Below are 24,688 nucleotides of genomic sequence, written 5' to 3'. Positions count from 1 at the left end.
CTTTCATCAATTGATCACACTTAATTTGTGAAAAAATTAACCTTGATTTGACTATATTGGAGAAGGAAATGGCAGCCCACTCCAGTATGCTTGCCTGAAAAATCCCATGGACAGAAGACCCTGGGTGGGCTACAGTCTATGGGATTGCAGAGTCAGACATGACTGAGCAACCAAGCAGTAGAGACTACATTTGTAAAAATGAGGGTAATTTTAGAGAACAAGATATGTTTCAGTGGATATCAAAATCTAACTCTGTTTAATGAGGTCTGTATTCCCTGACACTCATTTCTTAGTTCCTTGCTGTTATGTTATATTGTTGCCAAGTTTAACTGAATTATGAGAAAGGCACTCTAAGTTTGTTTCTGAAGCTTAACTGAGTAACCTATCTTTGGATGAAGATCAGGTGCTCCATGACCTGCAACCAGGAGGTTAACACCAGGGTACTGTCATTTAAACATAAAGGCTCCCCTCATGCTGGGGAAAATTAAACTATACTAGAGATAACCAGTGCACCCCACTCCAGTACTCTTGCCTGGAAAATCCCATGGATGGAGGAGCCTGGTGGCTGCAGTCCATGGGGTTGCTAAGAGTCGGACACAACTGAGCGACTTCACTTTCACTTTTCACTTTCATGCACTGGAGAAGGAAATGGCAACCCACTCCAGTGTTCTTGCCTGGAGAATCCCAGGGATGGGGGAGCCTGGTGGGCTGCCATCTATGGGGTCGCACAGAGTCAGACACGACTGAAGCGACTTAGCAGCAGCAGCAGCAGAGATAACCAGCATAGTAACACTAAGAAACTGGGCTTAGGTGCCTTATGAACAGTGCCAATATATAATTTCCCTTAAAGATAAGGATTGATACAGAACAGATTAATATGATCTGGGATATAATGGGTCACCCCCAATGGAAGCTCTTGACTTAAATTCTTCAGTTCAATTCAGTTCAGTTCAGTCACTCAGTCGTGTACGACTCTTTGCGACCCTACGAATTGCAGCACGCCAGGCATCCCTGTCCATCACCAACTCCCGGAGTTCACTCAAACTCACGTCTATCGAGTCGGTGATGCCATCCAGCCATCTCATCCTCTGTTGTCCCCTTCTCCTCCTGCCCCCAATCCTTCCCAGCATCAGAGTCTTTTCCAATGAGTCAACTCTTCGCGTGAGGTGGCCCAAGTACTGGAGTTTCAGCTTTAGCATCATTCCTTCCAAAGAACACCCAGGACTGATCTCCTTCAGAATGGACTGGTTAGATCTCCTTGCAGTCCAAGGGACTCTCAAGAGTCTTCTCCAACACCACAGTTCAAAAGCATCAATTCTTCAGCACTCAGCTTTCTTCACAGTCCAACTCTCCCATCCATACATGACCACTGGAAAAACCATAACCTTGACTAGACGGACCTTTGTTGGCAAAGTAATGTCTCTGCTTTTCAATATGCTATCTAGGTTGGTCATAACTTTCCTTCCAAGAAGTAAGTACTTAGGACTTTACTAATATTGCTAGCTAAATTGTTCTCTGCATTACCAAAAGTGTGACTCTGGCTCTGAAAAAATGAAGTTCCATACCATACAAAGATCAACAATGGTAATAGTGTAACTCTAATTATGGGAAGAAGAAACAACAGGGAATATTTTCCAGGACCATAAAAGACTATTAAGAGGGATGGAATGGGGAGGGAGGAGGGAGGAGGGTTCAGGATGGGGAACACATGTATACCTGTGGCGGATTCATTTTGATATTTGGCAAATCTAATACAGTTATGTAAAGTTTAAAAATAAAATAAAATTAAAAAAAAAAAAAAAAAAAGACTATTAAGACAGGTGGTCCAGACACTTCTGGCTACTGCTGAGTAAGGCCTAGACTAGTAACAGCAGATAGAGTGGCCTGTCAGTGAAATCTTTCCCAGACCCAGGAATGAGCACTCCCAGCACCAAGGGACAAAATGGTCATGAAATGCCCCCAAACCATAGTCAAATGTATGACCTTGAATGGGCCAAATTGGCACTTGCGATACGCCTCTTCTAGGACTAGGTCAACGGCCAATGCAGCCACTGACCTTCAACACACGCTGACAGGAGTTCAGGGTGGAAATCAGAATCGAGACACACTGTGCACTGGGAAAAACAGCAGAACAGGCCTGCAGATAGATACTTTCAGGAGAAGATTTTATGCGCCCCAATTCTTGCATCTTCTCATATCTAGAAAAGCACTAAAATCATTAACAGTATCAACTGCTTTGGCCATTAAGGACAGAAATGTAACTGAAAGTCAAAATGGAATAGCAGTGGTTCAAATATTCAAGGTAATACTAGGTGACATTATGGATGTGATTACAGACAAGTCCTTGTATTGCTAAGAATTTCAGTCTTCTGAGCTGGGTCAAACTTGAGACACTACGAGCCATTCTCAAAACAATGTCTGCTAATAGCTGGTACGTGCAGCATTATGGTTTCAAGGTATCCTCTTGTAACTATTAAATTTTTAGAAAATGAAATTGCATTAGATCAGATATTAGCAGAAAAATGAGACATGTAGTGACCAACTATGGAATGAGGTTCGTGACATTGTACAGGAGACAGGGATCAAGACCATCCCTATGGAAAAGAAATGCAAAAAAGCAAAATGGCTGTCTGGGAGGCCTTACAAATAGCTGTGAAAAGAAGAGAAGCGAAAAGCGAAGGAGAAAAGGAATATATAAGCATCTGAATGCAGAGTTCCAAAGAATAGCAAGAAGAGATGAGAAAGCCCTCCTCAGCGATCAATGCAAAAAAATAGAGGAAAACAACAGAATGGGAAAGACTAGAGATCTCTTCAAGAAAATTACAGATACCAAGGGAACGTTTCATGCAAAGATGGGCTCGATAAAGGACCTAACAGAAGCAGAAGATATTAAGAAGAGGTGACAAGAATACACAAAAGAACTATACAAAAAAGATCTTCATGACCCAGATAATCACGATGGTGTGATCACTGACCCAGAGCCAGACATCCTGGAATGTGAAGTCAAGTGGGCCTTAGAAAGCATCACTACAAACAAAGCTAGTGGAGGTGATGGAATTCCAGTTGAGCTATTTCAAATCCTGAAAGATGATGCTGTGAAAGTGCTGCACTCAATATGCCAGCAAATTTGGAAAACTCAGCAGTGGCCACAGGACTGGAAAAGGTCAGTTTCCATTCCAATCCCAAAGAAAGGCAATGCCAAAGAATGCTCAAACTACTGCACAATTGCACTTATTTCCACATGCTAGTAAAGTAACGCTCAAAATTCTCCAAGCCAGGCTTCAGCAGTATGTGAACCATGAACTTCCTGATGTTCAAGCTGGTTTTAGAAAAGGCAGAGGAACCAGAGATCAAATTGCCAACATCTGCTGGATCATGGAAAAAGCAAGAGAGTTCCAGAAAAACATCTATTTCTGCTTTATTGACTATGCCAAAGCCTTTGACTGTGTGGATCACAGTCAACTGTGGAAAATTCTGAAAGAGATGGGAATACCAGACCACCTGACCTGCCTCTTGAGAAATCTGTATGCAGGTCAGGAAGCAACAGTTAGGACTGGACATGGAACAACAGACTGGTCCCAAATAGGAAAAGGAGTTCGTCAAGGCTGTATATTGTCACCCTGCTTATTTAACTTATATGCAGAGTACATCATGAGAAACGCTGGACTGGAAGAAGCACAAGTTGGAATCAAGATTGCCAGGAGAAATATCAATTACCTCAGATATGCAGATGACACCACCCTTATGGCAGAAAGTGAAGAGGAACTCAAAAGCCTCTTGATGAAAGTGAAAGTGGAGAGTGAAAAAGTTGGCTTAAAGCTCAACATTCAGAAAACAAAGATCATGGCATCTGGTCCCATCACTTCATGGGAAATAGATGGAGAAACAGTGGAAACAGTGTCAGACTTTATTTTTGAGGGGCTCCAAAATCACTTCAGATGGTGATTGCAGCCATGAAATTAAAAGACGCTTACTCCTTGGAAGGAAAGTTATGACCAACCTAGATAGCATATTGAAAAGCAGAGACATTACTTTGCCAACAAAGGTCCGTCTAGTCAAGGCTATGGTTTTTCCAGTGGTCATGTATGGATGGGAGAGTTGGGCTGTGAAGAAGGCTGAGCGCTGAAGAATTGATGCTTTTGAACTGTGGTGTTGAAGAAGACTCTTGAGAGTCCCTTGGACTGCAAGGAGATCCAACCAGTCCTTTCTGAAGGAGATCAGCCCTAGGTGTTCTTTGGAAGGAATGATGCTAAAGCTGAAACTCCAGTACTTGGGCCACCTCACGCGAAGAGTTGACTCATTGGAAAAGACTCTGATGCTGGGAGGGATTGGGGGCAGGAGGAGAAGGGGACGACAGAGGATGAGATGGCTGGATGGCATCACCGACTCGATGGACGTGAATCTGAATGAACTCCAGGAGTTGGTGATGGACAGGGCCTCCTGTTTGGCTCTTGTTTTTTTCAACTGCTTACAAAGTTTACCTCTGACAGGGTCCAACAGTTTCAGGCTAAACTCATGTTACTATGAGGGAGAATGCTGGTTTTGGGTGAAGACTACCTCGATTTAAGCCAGGTGGTGAGAGACTTCTACTCTACTAGGTAGGACTATTCCCACTCTCAACAGGAAGTACTTGTAAAAGAGATCTCTACCTCAACACCCAGGAAGTATATTGAATATAAAGTCTCTCAGGGGGAATTGTTAGGGGAACCACTAACTGAAACCACCCTCCAGCCAGGCACCTAGTAACCACTTGCATGAGTTATCTTACAACAGGAGGTCCTAGTTAAAGAATGCAGAAGTAACAAGATATCACCAACTAGAATAATTTAGGAAAAGTTAAAAGGAGAGAGAAGACACCAGTTCATACATCCTACCAAACTCCTAGAATCCTTCTCGCTGGAAGCAATCTTGGCTGAGAGATGCACGTGCCATTAGGAAGGACCCTGAGTTAGAATGACTGGCCAGAGACAAACAGGAAACTAACCTCATTACCATAAAACCAGAGACTGCAAGCCACGTGGCAGGGCATTCCCTTACCCTGCTGCTCTCTGCCCTGGCATCCCTTCCCCATAAAGTCTCTTGCTTTATCAGCTCATGCGTCTCCTCGGACAATTAATTTCTGAGTGTAGACAAGAGACCACTCTTGGGCCCTGGAAGTGGTCTCCCTTCCTGCAACGAGCGTCTTTTTGGCGAGCGTCTTATTGGCATCCATGCATGCAGACCCCAGACACATTTCTGCAGAGCCACCCCACTGTTCCTTTCTAGGCAGGTGCAAGGAAAAAAAAAAAAAAAAAACACCGTCCTGTGTAGCCAGAGACCTAATTGAAATCACTCCAGACCTAATTAAGAATATATTATGTCCCCATCCTAGCCCACTTGCCATCCTCTCTCTCTCATAGAAATCTGTATTTATGAACTGCCCTTAAAAAGTATTTAACTCCTCCATGTTTTCATTACCATGGTACTGATCACTGGGAGTAGCAGGGAGATGGGTAAGGGACTATCAAAAATGTCCCAGGGCTCTCTAAAAAGCACAAGATGAAATTATGTAGAAATTAGCAATTATTTGAAAAGTCAGTCTAAGGCAATAGAGATTCAGAATCAGATTTAGAATCAAATGAAAAAACTGAGGTCCAGAGTAGTCTATAGACTGACTTATCAAAGTGACCTAATAAGTTAATTTAAAAAAAAATTGAGATCAGAATTTCACTCCAAAGCTAACGTTCATTTCCCATTACTATATTCTGCCTCTCTTACCTCCAAATCAGAGTTTGGTCTTCAGTTCAGTTCAGTTCAGTCACTCAGTCGTGTCCAACTCTTTGCGACCCTACGAACTGCAGCACACCAGGCCTCCCTGTCCATCACCAACTCCCGGAGTTCACTCAAACTCACGTCCATCGAGTCGGTGATGCCATCCAGCCATCTCATCCTCTGTCGTCCCCTTCTCCTCCTGCCCCCAATCCCTCCCAGCATCAGAGTCTTTTCCAATGAGTCAACTCTTCGCGTGAGGTGGCCCAAGTACTGGAGTTTCAGCTTTAGCATCATTCCTTCCAAAGAACACCCAGGGCTGATCTCCTTCAGAATGGACTGGTTGGATCTCCTTGCAATCCAAGGGACTCTCAAGAGTCTTCTCCAACACCACGGTTCAAAAGCATCAATTCTTCGCGCTCAGCTTTCTTCACAGTCCAACTTTCACATCCATACGTGACCACTGGAAAAACCATAACCTTGACTAGACGGACCTTTGTTGGCAAAGTAATGTCTCTGCTTTTCAATATGCTATCTAGGTTGGTCATAACTTTCCTTCCAAGGAGTAAGCGTCTTTTAATTTCATGGCTGCAATCACCACATACAGTGATTTTGGAGCCCAAAAAATAAAGTCTGACACTATTTCCACTGTTTCCCCATCTATTTCCCATGAAGTGATGGGACCAGAATTTGGTCTTAGAATACCCTAATTAGCCCATCTTTATGCCTAAATTCCTATCAGTAACAACTAGTTCATCTGAAAAAAGGAATTTCTCTCTCAGGAATGTTTTTTTTAGCTTATTTTTTAATGTAAGCACATTGGAGAAAACGATTCTGATAAATCAATGATTTAACACTGCAAGTAAATCTCCTCATCAGATGTGAAGCAGTGAGTTTATTCTCAGAGGCCCATGGAACTGAGAAAAGAGGAAGCCAAGTGCCAGGTGATGTCAGTGACAAAAACCGGGATGCTCCTGGGCAAGATATTGTTATAAGGCTCTCTGGGCACGTGGTCTTGGTCCCCAAATCAGAGCTCCAACAACAACGGTCTATGGCAATCAGGTCTACCAAAGGTTAGGTCTGAAGAAGGATGGACACCCAATGGGAAATCTGTCTAAGATCAGACATAGACCCATGCCAATCTTAAGGTCACAGCATGTTGGAAAGGCTCAGTGTGTTAGCCAAAGGGCCATATAACAGGGAACATGTGCCCAAGCAAGCTAAAGACAAGGGTTCAAGGCAGACCAAGCAGCATACATCCCAGTGCCAGTCAACAAGAGAGTGCCTGGTTAGATGTCAAAACATCAGAGAGATCCAGTGCCAACCGAGAATCAGGAAATGAGCAGGAACCCACTGTGGAGAACAGAGCTCCTACTAAGTCAGTGTCAAGTCCTAGGGACCATTTAGAGACTCAATATTTAGGTATAAACTTGGACTCTCCTGAGTAGAAAGACATTAGGCAAGAACTAGAAGCAGCTCTATTGATGCGACAGGCTCCCTGAAAAAGGAAGTGGGCAGTCACCATAAGCACTGACTCCCACTCAATAGCTCTTCTTAATGCACACCCAGGTTGTGATTAGCAGCTCCTTAGGTGACTTCGATTTAGAACCTGAGTTCTGAGGAATAAAAGAGAATTTATTCCTCAGCAGAAAAACTAGGCTGAAAACAATCTTGGGTGTGATATACTATTCAGAAACTAACTTTTGAAAGACTGGTGTTTGTTGCTATGTTTCTCAGACAGTTTTCTGGTCTGAAACACCAGTAAGAATACCTTCAGTTTAGGTCCTCCCAGGGCTATCTGACCTGTATTCAAGTCAAGAAGCAACCATTAGAACCGGGTATGGAACAACGGAATGATTAACAATTGGGAAAGGAGGATGTCAAGGCTGTATATTGTCACCCTGCTTATTTAACTTATATGCAGAGTACATCATGCAAAATGTTGGGCCGGATGAAGCACAAGCTAGAATCAAGACTGTCAGAAGAAATATCAACAACCTCAGATACGCAGATGATACCACTCTAATGGTAGAAAATGAAGAGAAACTAAACAGCCTCTTGATGACGGTGAAAGGAATGAAAAAGCTGGCTTAAAACTCAACATTGAAAAAACTAAGATCATGGCATCTGGTCCCTACACTTCATGGCAAATAGATGGGGAAAAAGTGGAAACAGGGACAGATTTTATTTTCTTGGGCTCCAAAATCACTGCAGCCATGAAATTAAAAGACACCTACTCCTTGGAAGAAAAGCTATGATAAACCTAAACAGTGTATTAAAAAACAGAGACATCACTTTGCTGACAAAGGCCCATATAGTCAAAGCTATGGTTTTTCCAATAGTCATGTATGGATGTGAGAGCTGGACCATAAAGAAGACTGAATGCTGAAGAACTGATGTTTTTGAATTGTGGAGCTGGAGAAGACTCTTGAGAGTCCCTTGGACTGCAAGGAGATACAACCAGTCAATCCTAAAGGAAATCAACCCTGAATGTTCATTGGAAGGACTGATGCTGAAGCTCCAATACTTTGGACACCTGATGTGAAGAACCGACTCTTTGGAAAAGACCCTGATGCTGGGAAAAGTTGAGGGCAGCAGGAGAAGGGTGCCACTGGGATGGTTGGATGGCATCACCGACTCAATGGACATGAATCTGAACAAACTCCAGGAGATAACAGAGGACAGAAGAGCCCGGTTTGATGCAGTCCATGGAGTCACAAAGAGTCAGACACACCTGAACGAATGAACAACAACAGGGCTACTGTCAACAAACTTTCACAAACTCATCAAAACAACAGGCCCCAAAAGCAGCTCCCAAACCCTGTAAACCTGCATAGACAACAATTTAGAGAAAGTCCTAAGAGTCTGATTTCCAAGAAAGGAAATATGAGACTCTGTGGAATCTTCCAAATCTGGAGTCTGGAGACACCTGCCAACTGTGCCAAAAATCCTGGAGGGTCTTCTCTCAGCCTAGCATTTCTCATCCGTGCTCAGAGAACTGGAATTTGGAGGGATCCTCTCCATAAGCATGGACTGGATCAAGACATTTCTAAAAGATACAGCCACCCCAGAATACTCTCCAAGTGGAAGTCACACAAGTATCATACCAGTGGGTTGAATCAAGTCTGTCCTCATAGACAAGAGAATCCTGACACAGAAGCCCTGAATTTCCCAGAACCCAGCAAAATCCCTGAGTCAGGGATGTCAGAAAGGCTCTCAGGGCTGTTTTCAGATCACTGTAAGAGGCTGGAGGCAGACCCACCAGCAAGAGAAAAAACCTGGTCTAGACACCCTAAAGTCAGTTTCTAGGGTCTCCCTTAATTTGAATTTAAACTGCTTTTAGGCTGCCTGGGAAACAGGAACACTAGACTAGGAAAGAACCACCAGATACCTCCCCTCCAGGAACCCCAAGCTCTCACCACTCCATGGTCCCCTCTGTGGCTTGCCGCTGCTGCCACCACCCCCACCCCTTGCTTGTCTTACACAAGTGCCTGAATGGGGGCTTCCTCACTGTTCTGTCCACCCAACAGCAACTGAAGCCAGGCACCTACCTCTTCCACTTCCTCTCAAAGCTACGGTCATGCCCTCGGCCCTGACACTTGCACAGTGAAGAACAGTCTGCTTGCCTGCTGATGCAGTGCTCTACTGGGTGTGGCCTCTCGGGCCTCCAGTCTTCTTGGCCTGTGGCTGACAGGGCTGCCCACGCCCACTACCCCTTCCTCCCAATCTGCAACTTGTACCCCTCTGTCCTGGTGCCCCTAATAATAAATTCAAGTTCACACAGGGGCAGCAGGAGGTGGAGACAAGGGTGAGAATGAGTACCTTCTTTGGTTCCAAGAATATAAAACCAAAGCAATTTATCAAATTCTAAGGAAACTAACAAGTTTAAAAATGCTCATCAAAATGCACAAATACGGAACTCTCCCCTAACTTCTACCCTAAGAGTAAGTTGAGGGATTTGCCTTGTAACTTTCTAAAAATTCTACAGATACTCAAACACTGAGTGGGAAAACAACTGGAAAGAATTAATAAAAAGGAGGTGGCCTCAGCAGCCCCACCAGTGACTTGTGTGAGTGAGCTGAAGCTGTGACCCTCTTTAACTCACGTCTGCAAACTAACCACCCACAGCTCTCGTTAACAACTGACAAACTGATAAACACAGGAGTAGATGGTTCACATGTGAACATTCAAATGCTCACTTTCTGTGTGGAGCAATAATGTTTTTCACAAACTGCGACACTAGGCAGAAGGCTTTCTCTTTAATTTGGGACAAATTTCTCCAGTTCACAGTTCCACACCAAATATCCCTGGCTTCTGTGAGAGGAGCTCAGGCCCTGTGCAGTCAAGCAAACATGGACAGGCCATCGTGTCAAGTTATTTCATTTCTCCACATGTCAAATGACTTCCCTCTTTTCTGCCTACTAAATCCTTACTCAGCATTGGAGACCCTGCTTAAATTTTCCCTCTTTAGCAACACCATCTCAGCGTCTTCAAGCTCCTTGCCTTGTACTTCTAGCCCTCTAACTACACTTTGATAATACCGCCTATCACATGTGTGGCAATTTTTCTGTGTAAAGCATGCTCAAACATTTTGGGTAGGAAAGTAAATTAGAACTACCTCTTTGGGAGAGCGTTTTGGAAATGTGTGTGAATGTGGCAATGTATTAATACATACCCTCTGGCACAACAATCCCACTGCCGGGACTCTGTCCTGTGTGTATACTCACGCATGTAAGCAACAAGGCTGTTGTAACACTATTTGCTATAACAGAAGAAATGACTGAAGCGTGGTTCATGGGTATGGTTAAATAAATACAATAGAGTACTAGAAAGCTGTTCAAAAGAATCAAAAATCTCTCTCTATACTGGTATCTGAAACTATTTTCCCAAGCTCATTTAATTTGTTTGATAATGTTTTTTCCCCAGCTTTATTTAAGTATGAATGAAATGACAAATGAATAGAGAATTTGACTTAACAGTTCAAATCAGCCCACTAAAAGGATGTGTCTGTCCCCGTCTCTCTCCCTCTTCCCAAGCCCATGTATTTTGTTTCCCATGGCTGTTAGGCAAGTGAAGACAAATTTGGCAATGGTTTTCACTGGACTTGAGGTATGAGATGAAGGGGATCAGAAAATGTCATCCCAAGATGTAAAAATAGGCCAAAGGACGTTGAATGAGATTTGGACTAGAATCCTCTCATTCTAAGTAGGTCTGATAACCTTCCCATGAGGCCGGAAACCTGATGTCTGTCTGACCTTGACCAATTCTTTTAAATGGCTTATTGATTTTCATGATGGAAGTAAAGCGGTCTAAATATTTCACTGTCTTGGGAAAATAAATTCAAGGGGCTTTGAAGAAGCAAATGTCAATGTTTTGAGTTCTTTCATATTTACAGTAAAAACATCACAAAACTTCAAAGATGTCACACATATGCTGCTTATATAACACCTTTGAGAGGGAAAAGGTTTTCATCTAAAATGATCTGAAGTTTTGTATAATATTTTCCTCTCTGAATAAATGAATCAGTTAAAGCTATCAATAGATGACAGCTAGGGATGATTTTATACTTTCATTTATTTATTTATTGTTCTCTGTACTATAGCTTCTAAATTTTCTATAACAAAAACATATTCCTTCCTTTTTTAGCTATAACATTTTTTTAAGCAAAATGGATAAGTCAGCCATCCAATTGTAGATAGGCGACAATCTAAGGTATTTTCTGGAGATACCTAAATCTCCCCCGTTAGTTTCAAAAGCTTCAGGGACAAGATCTTATTTTATTGCTCCTTGGAGCCCCAGGGTCTAGCACAGGGCCTAAAATATAAGCTGCATGTATTAAGAAGTGTTTAGCAAACGAATTTTGGATATGGCCACTAACCTTAACTCTGGTATAACCTTAGGAAGGTAAAAAAGGAAATGAAGTGGCAGGGCTCTCCTGCCAGCAGCTGACCAGGACTCTGAAAGAACATTCCTTTGGAAAATGGTACCCCTACTGAGTATACGCCAATCACCCTGACAGATATACATCAGCCCACATTATAGCTACATGTCCACTGCTACTAAAATCTTTCCATAAGTCCTCTGTCCTCCTTCACCTAGCTCCCCTCATTCCCACACTGTCTCTGAAATTGAAGCATGCTGCTTCACCTGGATCTTGCACTGCAGGAAGCTCTAAAGACTAGCATTATGATGCCCCACTTGTGTTTCTTGTAGAGATGTCCAGTCCACTGCAATACTTAAAGAGAACCCACCCATGAAAAGTTCATTTCAGATCTCACTACCACTGTAATAACTCTTCTCAGAGCAAGTAATACATTTTAATTTTATGAACACTGCGAATCTTAGTAATTGATCTGTTCTCTCTCTCTGCTTGAAGCAAAGAGCCAAATCTACAGGCCTTCTTTAGAAACTTTGCAGGACCTTACAACATACATGTCTGTAAGATAACTCTCTCCAGTTTCCTCTTATTATTCTTTCCTCCCTCTACAGGACCCCACTTCCTGCATCTTTTTTTTTTTTTCAAGTCTCATTCAGGAGAAGCTAAGAATTAAATACACCGTGCCGTCCAATTCCAAGTATGCTTTAGACATTTTCACCCATCTATCTTGCCTGCAGGACAACAAAGTAAATGTCAGCACCACCCTTCTTGTTGCTACAGCCAAGGGGTGCGTTTGTGACAACAAAGTCTGACTGAGGACCAGAGACACCTTCCTTCCCACTTCCTGCCTACCAGGAAGGTAAAAAAAGTTAAAGTACACATGATGACAGGAGTTAATGGTATGCTTTGATGTAAAGCATAGTAACATCAAGGTTAAGAGCTCAGACTCTGGGGCCAAACTACCTGGGTTCTAATTCTGTCCACTCCTCTCCACTCAGTGGCTAATCTTGGGCTCCTTAACTTGACCTTTCTTGACTTAGCTTCATTTCCGCATCTGTGAAATGGGAACAATGCAGGTACTGACCTCATAGGGTTATTGTGAGAGGTAAATGAGATAATACACGGAAAGTGCTTAGATCAGTGCCTGGCACACTGTAAACGAGAGCCAGGACTATAATAGGCCCCTTCTGTTTTCAACTAAGCCAGGCCACACAAAGTTTCAAGTTGGATTAAAAGTAGTATTTCTCACTGTAAATTAGGTCACTGACAGATTATTTCTAGGGTCATCTTATTTTAGTTTGGATCTCATTTACAAATCAGTGTGGAGTCTGAATAGTAGTCATTTTTTAACCATTTGCTTTCTGATTTACTGAACAGGAGAAAGCAGTAAAGTCAGACAACAAAAATGGTTCCTGAAAGTGTATTTCCAACTGGTCACAGTGTGATCCCTAAACCACACCCAGGCAAATACACAAAAACACATCACGTCTGTGCCCCTCCAGCTGCAGCACAGACGTCACTGAATGTCTAGAGATGAAAAACCTCATGAATGGCTTCTCAGGACCTTCTTTGAAATAAAGTACTCTGCTCAGTTATCAAAGAATAACTCTGCTGTGTTGATTACTTGAGGTCCTGATTTATACATGAGTTTAGAAAGCTGCCATTTTCCACAAACGCACTTAGAAGGCAAATTCCTCATCAGACTCCATTTCTAAAGAAACAGAGCCCAATCCTAGCCATGTCCCACCTTTGCTCACACCAGAGCCAAAGTCCCAGCAAAGTCAGACCCAGCCCACCAAAATTCAAGTCCCAGGTGACTATGTCATATATGCGAGTGTGTACAGAATTTTCAAATAAAATGACTTGAAACTACCACTGCATGATGGTGAAGAAAGAAAACTGGATGAGATGAAAGTTGAACATCTTGACAAAAGTTTACAAAAATGAAGAAAAAAAATCAATCACTGAAACGACTCTCTTCTAATCAAGGTTACTTTGAAACTGGATGTAAATAGATACATTTCAGTCTGTAATATACTGAAGTTACCTGAGACCAGGAAGAAAAAAGCTGCGAGTATGTCAGAGCCATTTCTCGTCCATTTCCTACGTTTTCTGTAATCACCTACCCAATGAAGGCATGAGTTTGTTACAGTATCGAACTGAAATGCGTCAGTCCTTTTTAAATACTTCTTTCTCCGTGTCCCAGAAAATATTCTAGGGATCGAAGAAGAAATGAACAAGGAACATTCGCCAAAAGAGCTCCTTTGAGGAAATCTCACCCTTTCCAGTTTAACTAGACAAACTCACAGAGGGAGTAAAGCAAAGGGCTTGTACAGCACTATAAAGTGACACTTCCGAATAGTAATAACTGAGATTACCCTGCCACAGCCTAGATTCTTCTAGTCAGGAGCTCAACTACAGTTTCCTAAACGCTTTTCCCAAGATCTTAAGGTCAATTTACTGCTCCCCTGTAAAGTCCCAAAGGAGACTCGCTCACCCACCCCACCCTATAAGCAGCGCACTTCCCGTTCGCTTTGGCCGGTCAAGAACTCAAACTTGACACTGACACACAGTGAAGGAAAAAAAAAAAAAGAGGAAGTGGCTGAAGAAAAAACCATTTCAAGACTTTTTTTTTTTCCCCCTAAGGGAGATCAATGGCCCTGTCTTCCAGGAAAGCGTCAATGGGACGTAGCCATCACATCGATGGGAAAGTTGCAGCGAATGACAACGCTGAAAAACCGAGGGTGACTCCTCTTTAAAAATGAAAATTTTTAAATTCCTCGAAAATCTTCTTGCGATCTGTCTCCTGGAGCGAACGCAACAACTCCCACCCTGGTGCGTGGGTCGCGAAAGCGAGGCTCGGGGCGGGGTACGTGCCTGACCTGCCCTGCCAAGGGGCAGATGGAGCGCGGGGCACCGCGGCCGGCCCGGGATCCCCCGAACACCTCCCTTACCTGGTTTGACTGGTTTGGGTGGCGGCTTCGACATCTCTCTTCCTGGAGAGGCTGATTCTGAAGACCACGCACGAAAAGTCAACCAAACGCGCCTCCAGCCGACACTCTGAGCGCCTCAGTTTCTTTTTGTCTGCTTTGCAGTGGTGCGCCTTCAGGGACCTGTGTCTACTCTCGGCAGCCGGACAAGCCGAGGCAGGCAAGGCAGCTCAGCGAAGTGCCCCGCCCCGCCCCGCCCCGCCCCGTGGCCGACCGAGCTGTCTGGAGCGCGCGGCCCCGTAGACGAGGAAGTAGCCGCCGCCTAGCCGAGCGCTTATTGGCTCCCCGGCTGCCCGCTCCGCCGCAGCAGGAGTGCGGGCGGCGCGCACGGCTGCGCGCCCGGAGGCAGAACCAGGCGGAGCCGGACGGGGAAGCCCCAGGCTCGCGCCGGCCGCGCGCGCCCTAATCGGGAAAGGGCCGGACAGAGCAGGATAGCGCGCGCGCGCGCGCGCGCAGGCGCGGGGCCACGCACACCGGAGGGCCCCCCCCGCCCCCCCCGCCAACGCCGGCCAGAGCCTGCTGCCGCGTTCGCTCCAGGTGGTACGGAACCTAGGTTGGCCTTCTCTACCCTGGGCAGCCTCTGACCCGGAAGGGGAGCGGGGAAAGAGGCTGTGCCCCTCTTGGTTAACGAGCTTCGGAGGTTGCGGCGGGTTAGTGACAGGCGCGCGCTTAGCGATCGCCTGTGCCACTTTGCTCGGGAGCAGTCGAACGAACTAGCGCCCGGTGAGTACCTGCCTGACTCCGCCGCTCCCCGCCACACAGACTCGCTGGGGCCTGGAGGTGTTTCCAGAGTGTTCCTGCGCTGGAGCCTGAGCCCGGCTGTGTCTTGCAAGCTCTGTTAGGCTATCTACCACCCTAAATGGACTGATAAGTGGCCTGCCCAGGAGAAAGTGTTGTCCTGATGGGGTACTACTCTCACGCCCCCTAATATTCCTTAAATAGGAGTCGGTCTTCTGGAGACCATACAGGTTTTGGGGAGAAGTCACTGGGGTAGGGGTGAGGTCTTGATCCCTATCGGAGGAGGCAGTCTTCTCTAGCGTTGAGAGTGACTAACAGAGCCCCTCGTTGTTGCCTGTTACTGTACAGCCTAAGAATGATTTTCACATTTTTTTTTTAGATGGATTAAAAGAAATCAAAAGAAGTAGAGTTTGTGGTACATGGAAATTATATGAAATTCAAATTTCAATGTCCATAAAGTTTATTAGAACACAGCCACGCTCATTTGCTTCTGAATTGCCTGAGGCCACTTTCACTTCCTAACGGCAGAGTTGAGCACCTGCCCACGAAACCCCAAATATTTACCGTCTAGAACTTTGCAGAGCAAGTTTGCCCACCCTAGACCTAGCAGGTTGAATCTCCACTGGGAGGCAGGGGCTAGAACGGACAAGAAACACAATGGGCGAAAATTTAGAATAGCATAGGCAATATGATAAATCACTTGTATTGGGGGGGAGGAATAAAAATTGAGAAGAAAAAACTTTGTATGAGAGTCTATGTAAAATGAAGCTTCGAAGTCTACTAGGAATTAAGTGAAACAGTGATTCCAAGACAAAGGGGCAAGGGTTGTGTATTCGGACAGGCAAGCCTTGGTGTTTACCAAAAGGGAGCAAAGTTTAAAAAAAAAAAATAGTAGAAAAAGACTTCCCTGTCTCATAGAAAATAATCAAAATGTTGAAGAAAATAAATTGAGTGAGAGGTCCTGAAACATTTCACTCTTCTAGAAAAACCAGGCTGCTGTTGAAACTGATTGAAAAACCTTTTTAGTTTTGTCATCATCCATTCCTACTACGGAGTTGCTAGCTTTCTTATAATCTGCTGATTCTACACATGCCACCTCTGACTGTTTTGTAGTTTAGTATACAAAATGTACACTGTTTAGTAGTGAAATAATTTAAATATAGAGATGGAAATACCAGGTCACATTACTTGCCTCTGAGAAACCTATATGCAGGTCAAGAAGCAACAGTTAGAACCAGACATGGAACAACAGAACTGGTTCAAATTGGGAAAGGAGTCCATGAAGGCTGTATATTGCCACCCTGCTTATGGAACTTATATGCAGAGTACATCATAAGAAATGCTGGGCTAGATGACTCACAAGCTGGAATCAAGACTGCCAGGGGAAATATCTACTGCCTTTCATGACAGAAAATGAAGAGGAGCTAAAGAGCCTCTTGATGGAGGTGAAAGAGGAGACTGAAAAAGCTGACTTAAAGCTCAGTATTTAAAAAACAGAAAAAGGCATCCGGTCCTATCACTTAATGACAAATAGATGGGAAAAAATGGAAACCGTGACGGACTATTTTTTTATTTTCTTGGGCTCTAAAATCAGACAATGACTTCAGCCATGAAATTAAAAGACACTTGTTCTTTGGAAGAAAAGCTATGACAAACCTAGACAGCATATTAAAAAGCAGAGACATTACTTTGCCAACAAAGGTCTGTCTAGTCAAAGCTATGATTTTTCCAGATGGGGCACAGAAAATACCCCCCCAATAATAAATCAATCAAAATAACATCTGTTATACAGGAGAGCCTCACAATTAAGGCAGCACACGTACAGCATCCTTTCTCTGCTCCTGGTAGTAAAGTGCTTTTTAGCAGCTTTGAAAGATGATTAGAAGTTAACTCATTTGGTTTGGTTTTGTTTCTAGTTTTGTTTTGTTCTTTGGCTGCACCGTGTGGCTTGCAGGATCTTAGTTCTCCAACCAGGATCCAACCCCAGGCCCCAGCAGTGAAAGTGCTGAGTTCTAAACCATGGAGCACCCGGGAATTCCCTCTAGTTTTCCATGTACTGTATGTGTGCTCTTGAGCAAGTCACTCCATTGCCTGGGCCAGTTTCAACTTGTGTAGAATGGAGGAGTGTGGACCATGTGATCTCTTAAGATTGTATCTCTCCAGGCTTGAGAATTTAGGCTGTGATAAATTATCCAAAAATAGGTGAGCTGGAAGCAAGGAACAACAAAGTTTATGAATTTTTTTGTTCTTATTTTGCTAATTAAGGACATGAATCTACTATTACCTACTGCCAACATAATTTTGTAGGGAAAAGGACATGTTTTAAAAGTGTAAGATGTTAAGATGTAAGAAAGCTACCATCTCAGGATAAAGGGCAGCCTTTCCCATCCTAAAAAAGGATAGTTGGCAGGCTTGCACTGACATACTGAAAATAAGAATAGGGTAAAATATTATTCAAAAGCAGAAAAATTACAATGTAAAATATTATTTTATAATACTCATATGTAATTGTTCCCTTGATACACTTTGGCAATTTGGATGGGGATAAATATATTCTATATTATGCAACTCCCAGTAAAACTCAGATGTCCAACCTGATGTATTATTTTATTTCTGTCACAGTCACATTCTTGTCTCACATAGGCTAGTAAATGAAATTGGAACCTCACCTTACCCAGTTGCACTCAATTTGGAATACCCATTGTTTCCAGTATTAAGGGTGGTAGGGATTGGTTCCAGAACCATACCCACCAACCCAGGAATGCCAAAATCTGCAGATGCCCAAGTCCCTTATATAAAATGGCAAAGTATTTGCATTTAACTTATGCACATCCTCTCACGTGCTTTAAATCATTTCTAGACATGTAATCCCTAATAAAATGGACATGCTGTGGAAATAATTGTAAATTCAATGCAAACGCTATGTAAATAGTTGCTGGTGCAGCAAATTCAAGTTTTGCTCTTTGGAACTTCCTAAATTTTTTTTCCCCCAAATACTTTCAAACCAGTGTTGGTTGAATCTGCATATGTGGAGCCCTCAGACACCAAGGGCCAACTGTGTTCTGGAAAAGCTGAAGAAAAGCCAAGGAACACCATCCCTCTCTCTACCAGATTTTTCTCCCTACTATCCCCACAGAGGGAGTCTGGACACAGGTCCGGGTAGGAACTGGGAGGGCAGCCAAGACTAGCCACCATGTACCCGGGGTGGCACAGCTTAGATTCCTAATCATTCCGCTAGAACAGTCAGGAATAAAGAGCAGCATCAGAGACAACCTTCTAGAACCATTGTGCTAAGGTTCCCTGCTGCTGGGCTTCATCTTCTCACTTAAAGAGATGACAGTGGTCCTTGGAATATCCACAAGAGTACTTTGGTAAATCTTAGGGGGCCATGCATTAAAATGCTCTCCACTCCCCAGACCAGGGGTCAGCCAGCAGTGGCCTGCAGCTAAAACCCAGCCCTTTGCCTGAACACTTGTAACATTTTGTAATAGGAAACACTCATTCTGAAATCCAGTAAGGGAAATGTTATCCCAATAGAAAAGGAATCCCATTCTTCTCATTTGTAGACATGCATTACAAAAAAAAAAAAGTACTCAATTATTATTATGTTTTGGCTTCTGTCAAAAAGTTTGTGCAAATGGTTTCTCTCTTGTAAGTTCTTAAATAATAACCCTGACTTTGCCTCCTGGCCCACAAAGCCTCAAATATTTACTCCCTGGCCCATTACTGAAAATTTTTCTACCCTGGCCCTAGAGTGAGGAAATAGCACCCTTAAAGGGAGCACCCTTTAAGTCCCTGGAGCACCCTCCAGGCTCTGGCCAGCAGTGACTTTCTCCCCATTTCAGAAGGAGAAAGAGGCCATCTCAGCCAACTCCTTGCCTTGGGGTTAATGGGTCATTCTTGGGTGATTGAGTCATGTAGGTGACAAGTCATCTGCCTGAGGGGAGCGTGAAACTCTGTAATATGCCCCAGGGCTCTGCAGCTCTTCCCTGCCCTTGAAAACAAACCCTCAGGGATGTGTGCTTGGCCATAGGGACCCTTTTAGTTCCCTTGACTTGGCTCTTGGGCCCTGAGTACTACCCGCCGTTGGCGCTTAGCACGAGAGTATGGCAGAGAGAAGCTGGTACTGTTTGAAGCTCTCCCATGGAATGTGGGTAATCCAAGGGGGGTAACCCAGAGTTCAGTAGCATCTTCTCCTTCAGCTGGCCCTCCTAAGTTAGGACTCTCTTTTATCTCTTTGGACACCTAAGTGATATGCCTTCGATTTTTTTTTTTTTTAATTTTAGGAAGACGTGATTTTCAAAGCTAATTATGAAAACATTTGTCATTGGAATCAGTGGGTAAGTAATTTTGCTACCAATAGCTGGTCAAGATACTCAGGATGTCCAAAGGGTGTTGCCATGTGGATGTGGTGGGAGAAGGAGAAGCAGTGAGAAGGAAAGAGAAAAGAGAGCAAGCCACTACTGAATTTAAAAGAATTAAGCATTGGCTATGTAGATGCCGAGAAATGGGAGAATTTCCTGTAAACAGAAACAGGAGAGTCAGTACACAAAGTCTACCTGCTTGACTTTATTTTCTGAAGCTGACACCAGTGGCAAGGCCTCATCAGATGCTACTTTGGTTTGGGGTGATATATCATTCTCCACATGGCTGCTCCTCCACTGTGACTTAGAAAATCTACGGTTTCTTTCCAGTTATGCTCAGTTTGGACATGTGGAATGAGGAAACACCTCACCGCTACTCCTTTTTCCCCATACTTTTTTATCTTGAAGTAGTCCTTATTGCCGTGGCATGATTATTAATCATTTACCCCTCTCACTCTTAGAAGTGTCCTAAATTATCCTAAATTATATGGTCACCCTACCCATGTAACCAGAAGTGGGCATTCAAATAAGACTACAGCAATTCAAGAGGACATTGTTTTTTTGCTAGTGCATTATATTCATCTTTCTTCTGAGTACTTTCACATTATGTGTAGTCTAGTTAATAAAATAGTTAAGACTATTGAAATTAAAAGTTTGTGATTTGGGCAAGATCGTTGTATTATTGTATTACATTACTATAGTGAGTCATCAGTTAGAAGTAAAATTGAGTGAATTAAATGCCAGAACTTTGCCCTGACTTGCTCCCGTCTAATTAGAACAAAGTTCAGTTTTTCTCTGCCTTGGCTTCTCTTGTCCATCCCTTGCTTTCCATGCTCATTGCCACCATCCTAATTAAAGCCCTTTTATTCCCTGATTCCAGTCTCCTCCTTTTAATCTTTCCTACATACCTCTACCAGTTTAATCTTTATACAAAATTTTTAGATTATTTTCTCACCTGATGAACGATATCCAGTGGTTCCCAATTATTTAAAATGCAGTCTGAATTTCTGGATATATGAGGACCATCCAAAATAAAAAATATATAAGCGTCAGGGGCAGGCAGGGTACAGGAAAAATTTTATGTAGGAGCTTAGGGGTGTCACCAAAGACTCCATTTCTCTCTGTGTCTTCCTCCTTTTGAATTCATCTAAAGTTGGTTGCATTATTTGGTCACAGGAGACCACCAGCAGTTCCTGGGACCTCGTGCTGCTTCTGAGCCTAGCACTAGGGCAGGGACTTTGCTTCCCCTAGGTCAAGGGTCTCTTAGACTTGACCAGCTGTGTCACATACCCACAGTCACAGTCAAAGGCAAAAGCAAGGAGACTACCTTGATTGGTTTAGGCCAGTGGGGCCCGTCTCTGAAATTGAGAGCGGGTCACTCCAAACCAGACCTTGGGAACAGGGTGGCAGGAGGGGGAGCCCGGAGAGGCCACTACCAGATCCACTACAGGATCCAGTCCAACCTTCATTCCGCATACATTCGAGTAAACGCCCCTCATCTCAGTATTCCAGCGCTACATGTGGAAATCTGGGTCATGCTTTCTTGTCATGTGCATTACTCCCTAAGAAAGCCTCTCTTCACTGTCTCTTCCTCAGCATGGGCCAGGATTTTGTTGCTGCGTCTGCAAAGCCCTTGCCAGACTCAGCTGCAGTTCCTGCCTGCCTTCCTCCAAATGCACTGTGCTGCATCTCAGTTCAGTTCACTTCAGGTCAGTCGCTCAGTCGTGTCCGACCCTTCGCGACCCCATGAATCCCAGCACGCCAGGCATCCCTGTCCATCACCAACTCCCGGAGTTCACTCAGATTCACGTCCATCGAGTCAGTGATGCCATCCAGCCATCTCATCCTCTGTCGTCCCCTTCTCCTCTTGCCCCCAATCCCTCCCAGCATCAGAGTCTTTTCCAATGAGTCAACTCTTTGCATGAGGCGACCAAAGTACTGGAGTTTCAGCTTCAGCATCATTCCTTCCAAAGAAATCCCAGGGCTGATCTCCTTCAGAATGGACTAGTTGGATCTCCTTGCAGTCCAAGGGACTCTCAAGAGTCTTCTCCAACACCACAGTTCAAAAGCAACAATTCTTCGGTTCTCAGCCTTCTTCACAGTTCAACTCTCCCATCCATACATGACCACTGGAAAAATGATAGCCTTGACTAGACGGACCTTTGTTGGCAAAGTAATATGTCTGCTTTTCAATATGCTGTCTAGGTTGGTCATAACTTTTCTTCCAAGGAGTAAGCGTCTTTTAATTTCATGGCTGAAATCACCATCTGCAGTGATTTTGGAGCCCAGAAAAATAAAGTCTGACACTGTTTCCACTGTTTCTCCATCTATTTCCCATGAAGTGATGGGACCAGATGCCATGATCTTCGTTTTCTGAATGTTGAGCTTTAAACCAACTTTTTCACTCTCCTTTTTCACTTTCATCAAGAGGCGTTTTAGTTCCTCTTCACTTTGTGCCATAGGGTGGTGTCATCTGCATATCTGAGGTTATTGATATTTCTCCTGGCAATCTTGATTCCAGCTTGTGTTTCTTCCAGTCCAGCGTTTCTCATGATGTACTCTGCATCGAAGTTAAATAAGCAGGGTGACAACATACAGCCTTGACGTACTCCTTTTCCTATTTGGAACCAGTCTGTTGTTCCATGTCCAGTCCTAACTGTTGCTTCCTGACCTGCATACAGATTTCTCAAGAGGCAGGTCAGGTGGTCTGGTATTCCCATCTCTTTCAGAATTTTCCACAGTTGATTGTGACCCACGCAGTCAAAGGCTTTGGCATAGTCAATAAAGCAGAAATAGATGTTTTTCTGGAACTCTCTTGCTTTTTCCATGATCCATCAGATGTTGGCAATTTGATCTCTGGTTCCTCTGCCTTTTCTAAAACCAGCTTGAACATCTGGAGCTCACGGTTCACGTATTGCTGAAGCCTGGCTTGCAGAATTTTGAGCATTACTTTACTAGCATGTGAGATGAGTACAATTGTGCGGTAGTTTGAGCATTCTTTGGCATTACCTTTCTTTGGGATTGGAATGGAAACTGATCTTTTCCAGTCCTGTGGCCACTGCTGAGTTTTCCAAATTTGCTGGCATATTGAGTGCGGCACTTTCACAGTGTCATCTTTCAGGATTTGAAATAGCTCAACTGGAATTCCATCACCTCCACTAGCTTTGTTCATAGTGATGCTTTCTAAGGCCCACTTGACTTCACATTCCAGGATGTCTGTTTCTAGGTCAGTGATCCATCATGATTATCTGGGTCATGAAGCTCATTTTTGTACAGTTCTTCTCTGTATTCTTGCCACCTCTTCTTAATATCTTCTGCTTCTGTTAGTTCCGTACCATTTCTGTCCTTTATTGAGCCCATCTTTGCATGAAATGTCCCCTTGGTATCTCTAATTTTCTTGAAGAGATCTCTAGTCTTTCCCATTCTTGTACTTAAAATTTGCTGCCCTGTGAACTAATTACCAGACCACCTGACCTGCCTCATGAAAAACCTGTATGCAGGTCAGGAAGCAACAGTTAGAACTGGACATGGAACAACAGACTGGTTCCAAATAGGAAAAGGAGTACATCAAGGCTGTATATTGTCACCCTGCTTATTTAACTTCTATGCAGAGTACATCATGAGAAACGCTGTACTGGTTCATCTCCAGTCGTTACCTTAGGCAAGTTTTTATGAACATACAACTTTTCAACCCTTAGTTCCTCAACTGGACAATGAGAATTTTTTTTATTTTTTTTTTCTTACATCCTTTTTTTTTTTTTTTATATTTTATTTTATTTTTAAACTTTACATAATTGTATTAGTTTTGCTAAATATCAAAATGAATCCGCCACAGGTATACATGTGTTCCCCATCCTGAACCCTCCTCCCTCCTCCCTCCCCATTCCATCCCTCTGGGTCGTCCCAGTGCACCAGCCCCAAGCATCCAGTATCGTGCATCGAACCTGGACTGGCAACTCGTTTCATACATGATATTTTACATGTTTCAATGCCATTCTCCCAAATCTTCCCATCCTCTCCCTCTCCCACAGAGTCCATAAGACTGTTCTATACATCAGTGTCTCTTTTGCTGTCTCGTACACAGGGTTATTGTTACCATCTTTCTAAATTCCATATATATGCGTTAGTATACTGTATTGGTGTTTTTCTTTCTGGCTTACTTCACTCTGTATAATAGGCTCCAGTTTCATCCACCTCATTAGAACTGATTCAAATGTATTCTCTTTAATGGCTGAATAATACTCCATTGTGTATATGTACCATAGCTTTCTTATCCATTCATCTGCTGATGGACATCTAGGTTGCTTCCATGTCCTGGCTATTATAAACAGTGCTGCGATGAACATTGGGGTACACGTGTCTCTTTCCCTTCTGGTTTCCTCAGTGTGTATGCCCAGCAGTGGGATTGCTGGATCATAAGGCAGGTCTATTTCCAGTTTTTTAAGGAATCTCCACACTGTTCTCCATAGTGGCTGTACTAGTTTGCATTCCCACCAACAGTGTAAGAGGGTTCCCTTTTCTCCACACCCTCTCCAGCATTTATTACTTGTAGACTTTTGGATCAAAGCCATTCTGACTGGTGTGAAATGGTACCTCATAGTGGTTTTGATTTGCATTTCTCTGATAATGAGTGATGTTGAGCATCTTTTCATGTGTTTGTTAGCCATCTGTATGTCTTCTTTGGAGAAATGTCTATTTAGTTCTTTGGTCCATTTTTTGATTGGGTCATTTATTTTTCTGGAGTTGAGCTGTAGGAGTTGCTTGTATATTCTTGAGATTAGTTGTTTGTCAGTTGCTTCATTTGCTATTATCTTCTCCCATTCTGAAGGCTGTCTTTTCACCTTGCTAATAGTTTCCTTTGATGTGCAGAAGCTTTTAAGGTTAATTAGGTCCCATTTGTTTATTTTTGCTTTTATTTCCAATATTCTGGGAGGTGGGTCATAGAGGATCCTGCTGTGATGTATGTCAGA

The 24,688-nt window shown here is 43.5% G+C and overlaps 2 protein-coding genes across 5 annotated transcripts in view; one reads left to right on the top strand and one right to left on the bottom strand.

Moving 5' to 3' along the window:
* Nucleotides 1-14,779, bottom strand: part of OSTF1 (osteoclast stimulating factor 1) — a 60,595-nt gene extending 45,816 nt beyond the window's left edge. The window contains exon 1 of one of the 2 annotated variants that reach the window (XM_006057230.4): nucleotides 14,581-14,779. In XM_006057230.4, the coding sequence (XP_006057292.1) occupies nucleotides 14,581-14,614 (34 nt within the window). In that variant the 5' untranslated portion in view covers nucleotides 14,615-14,779. The remainder of the gene's footprint in view (nucleotides 1-14,580) is intronic. The other variant, XM_006057231.4, reaches the window with a different exon arrangement.
* A 179-nt stretch (nucleotides 14,780-14,958) lies between these two features.
* NMRK1 (nicotinamide riboside kinase 1) overlaps nucleotides 14,959-24,688 on the top strand; it is a 28,489-nt gene continuing 18,759 nt past the window's right edge. For 2 of the 3 annotated variants that reach the window (XM_006057229.4, XM_006057227.4), the window contains exons 1-2: nucleotides 14,959-15,339; nucleotides 19,641-19,694. In XM_006057229.4, the coding sequence (XP_006057291.2) occupies nucleotides 19,666-19,694 (29 nt within the window). In that variant the 5' untranslated portion in view covers nucleotides 14,959-15,339; nucleotides 19,641-19,665. Of the gene's footprint in view, nucleotides 15,445-19,640; nucleotides 19,695-24,688 lie in introns of all 3 variants that reach the window. The other variant, XM_025281616.3, reaches the window with a different exon arrangement.

Source organism: Bubalus bubalis, chromosome 3 (genome assembly GCF_019923935.1).
Source record: "Bubalus bubalis isolate 160015118507 breed Murrah chromosome 3, NDDB_SH_1, whole genome shotgun sequence".
Lineage (NCBI taxonomy): Eukaryota > Metazoa > Chordata > Mammalia > Artiodactyla > Bovidae > Bubalus > Bubalus bubalis.
Note: the sequence above shows the minus strand (reverse complement) of the source record. Positions and strands in the feature narration are given on the sequence as shown.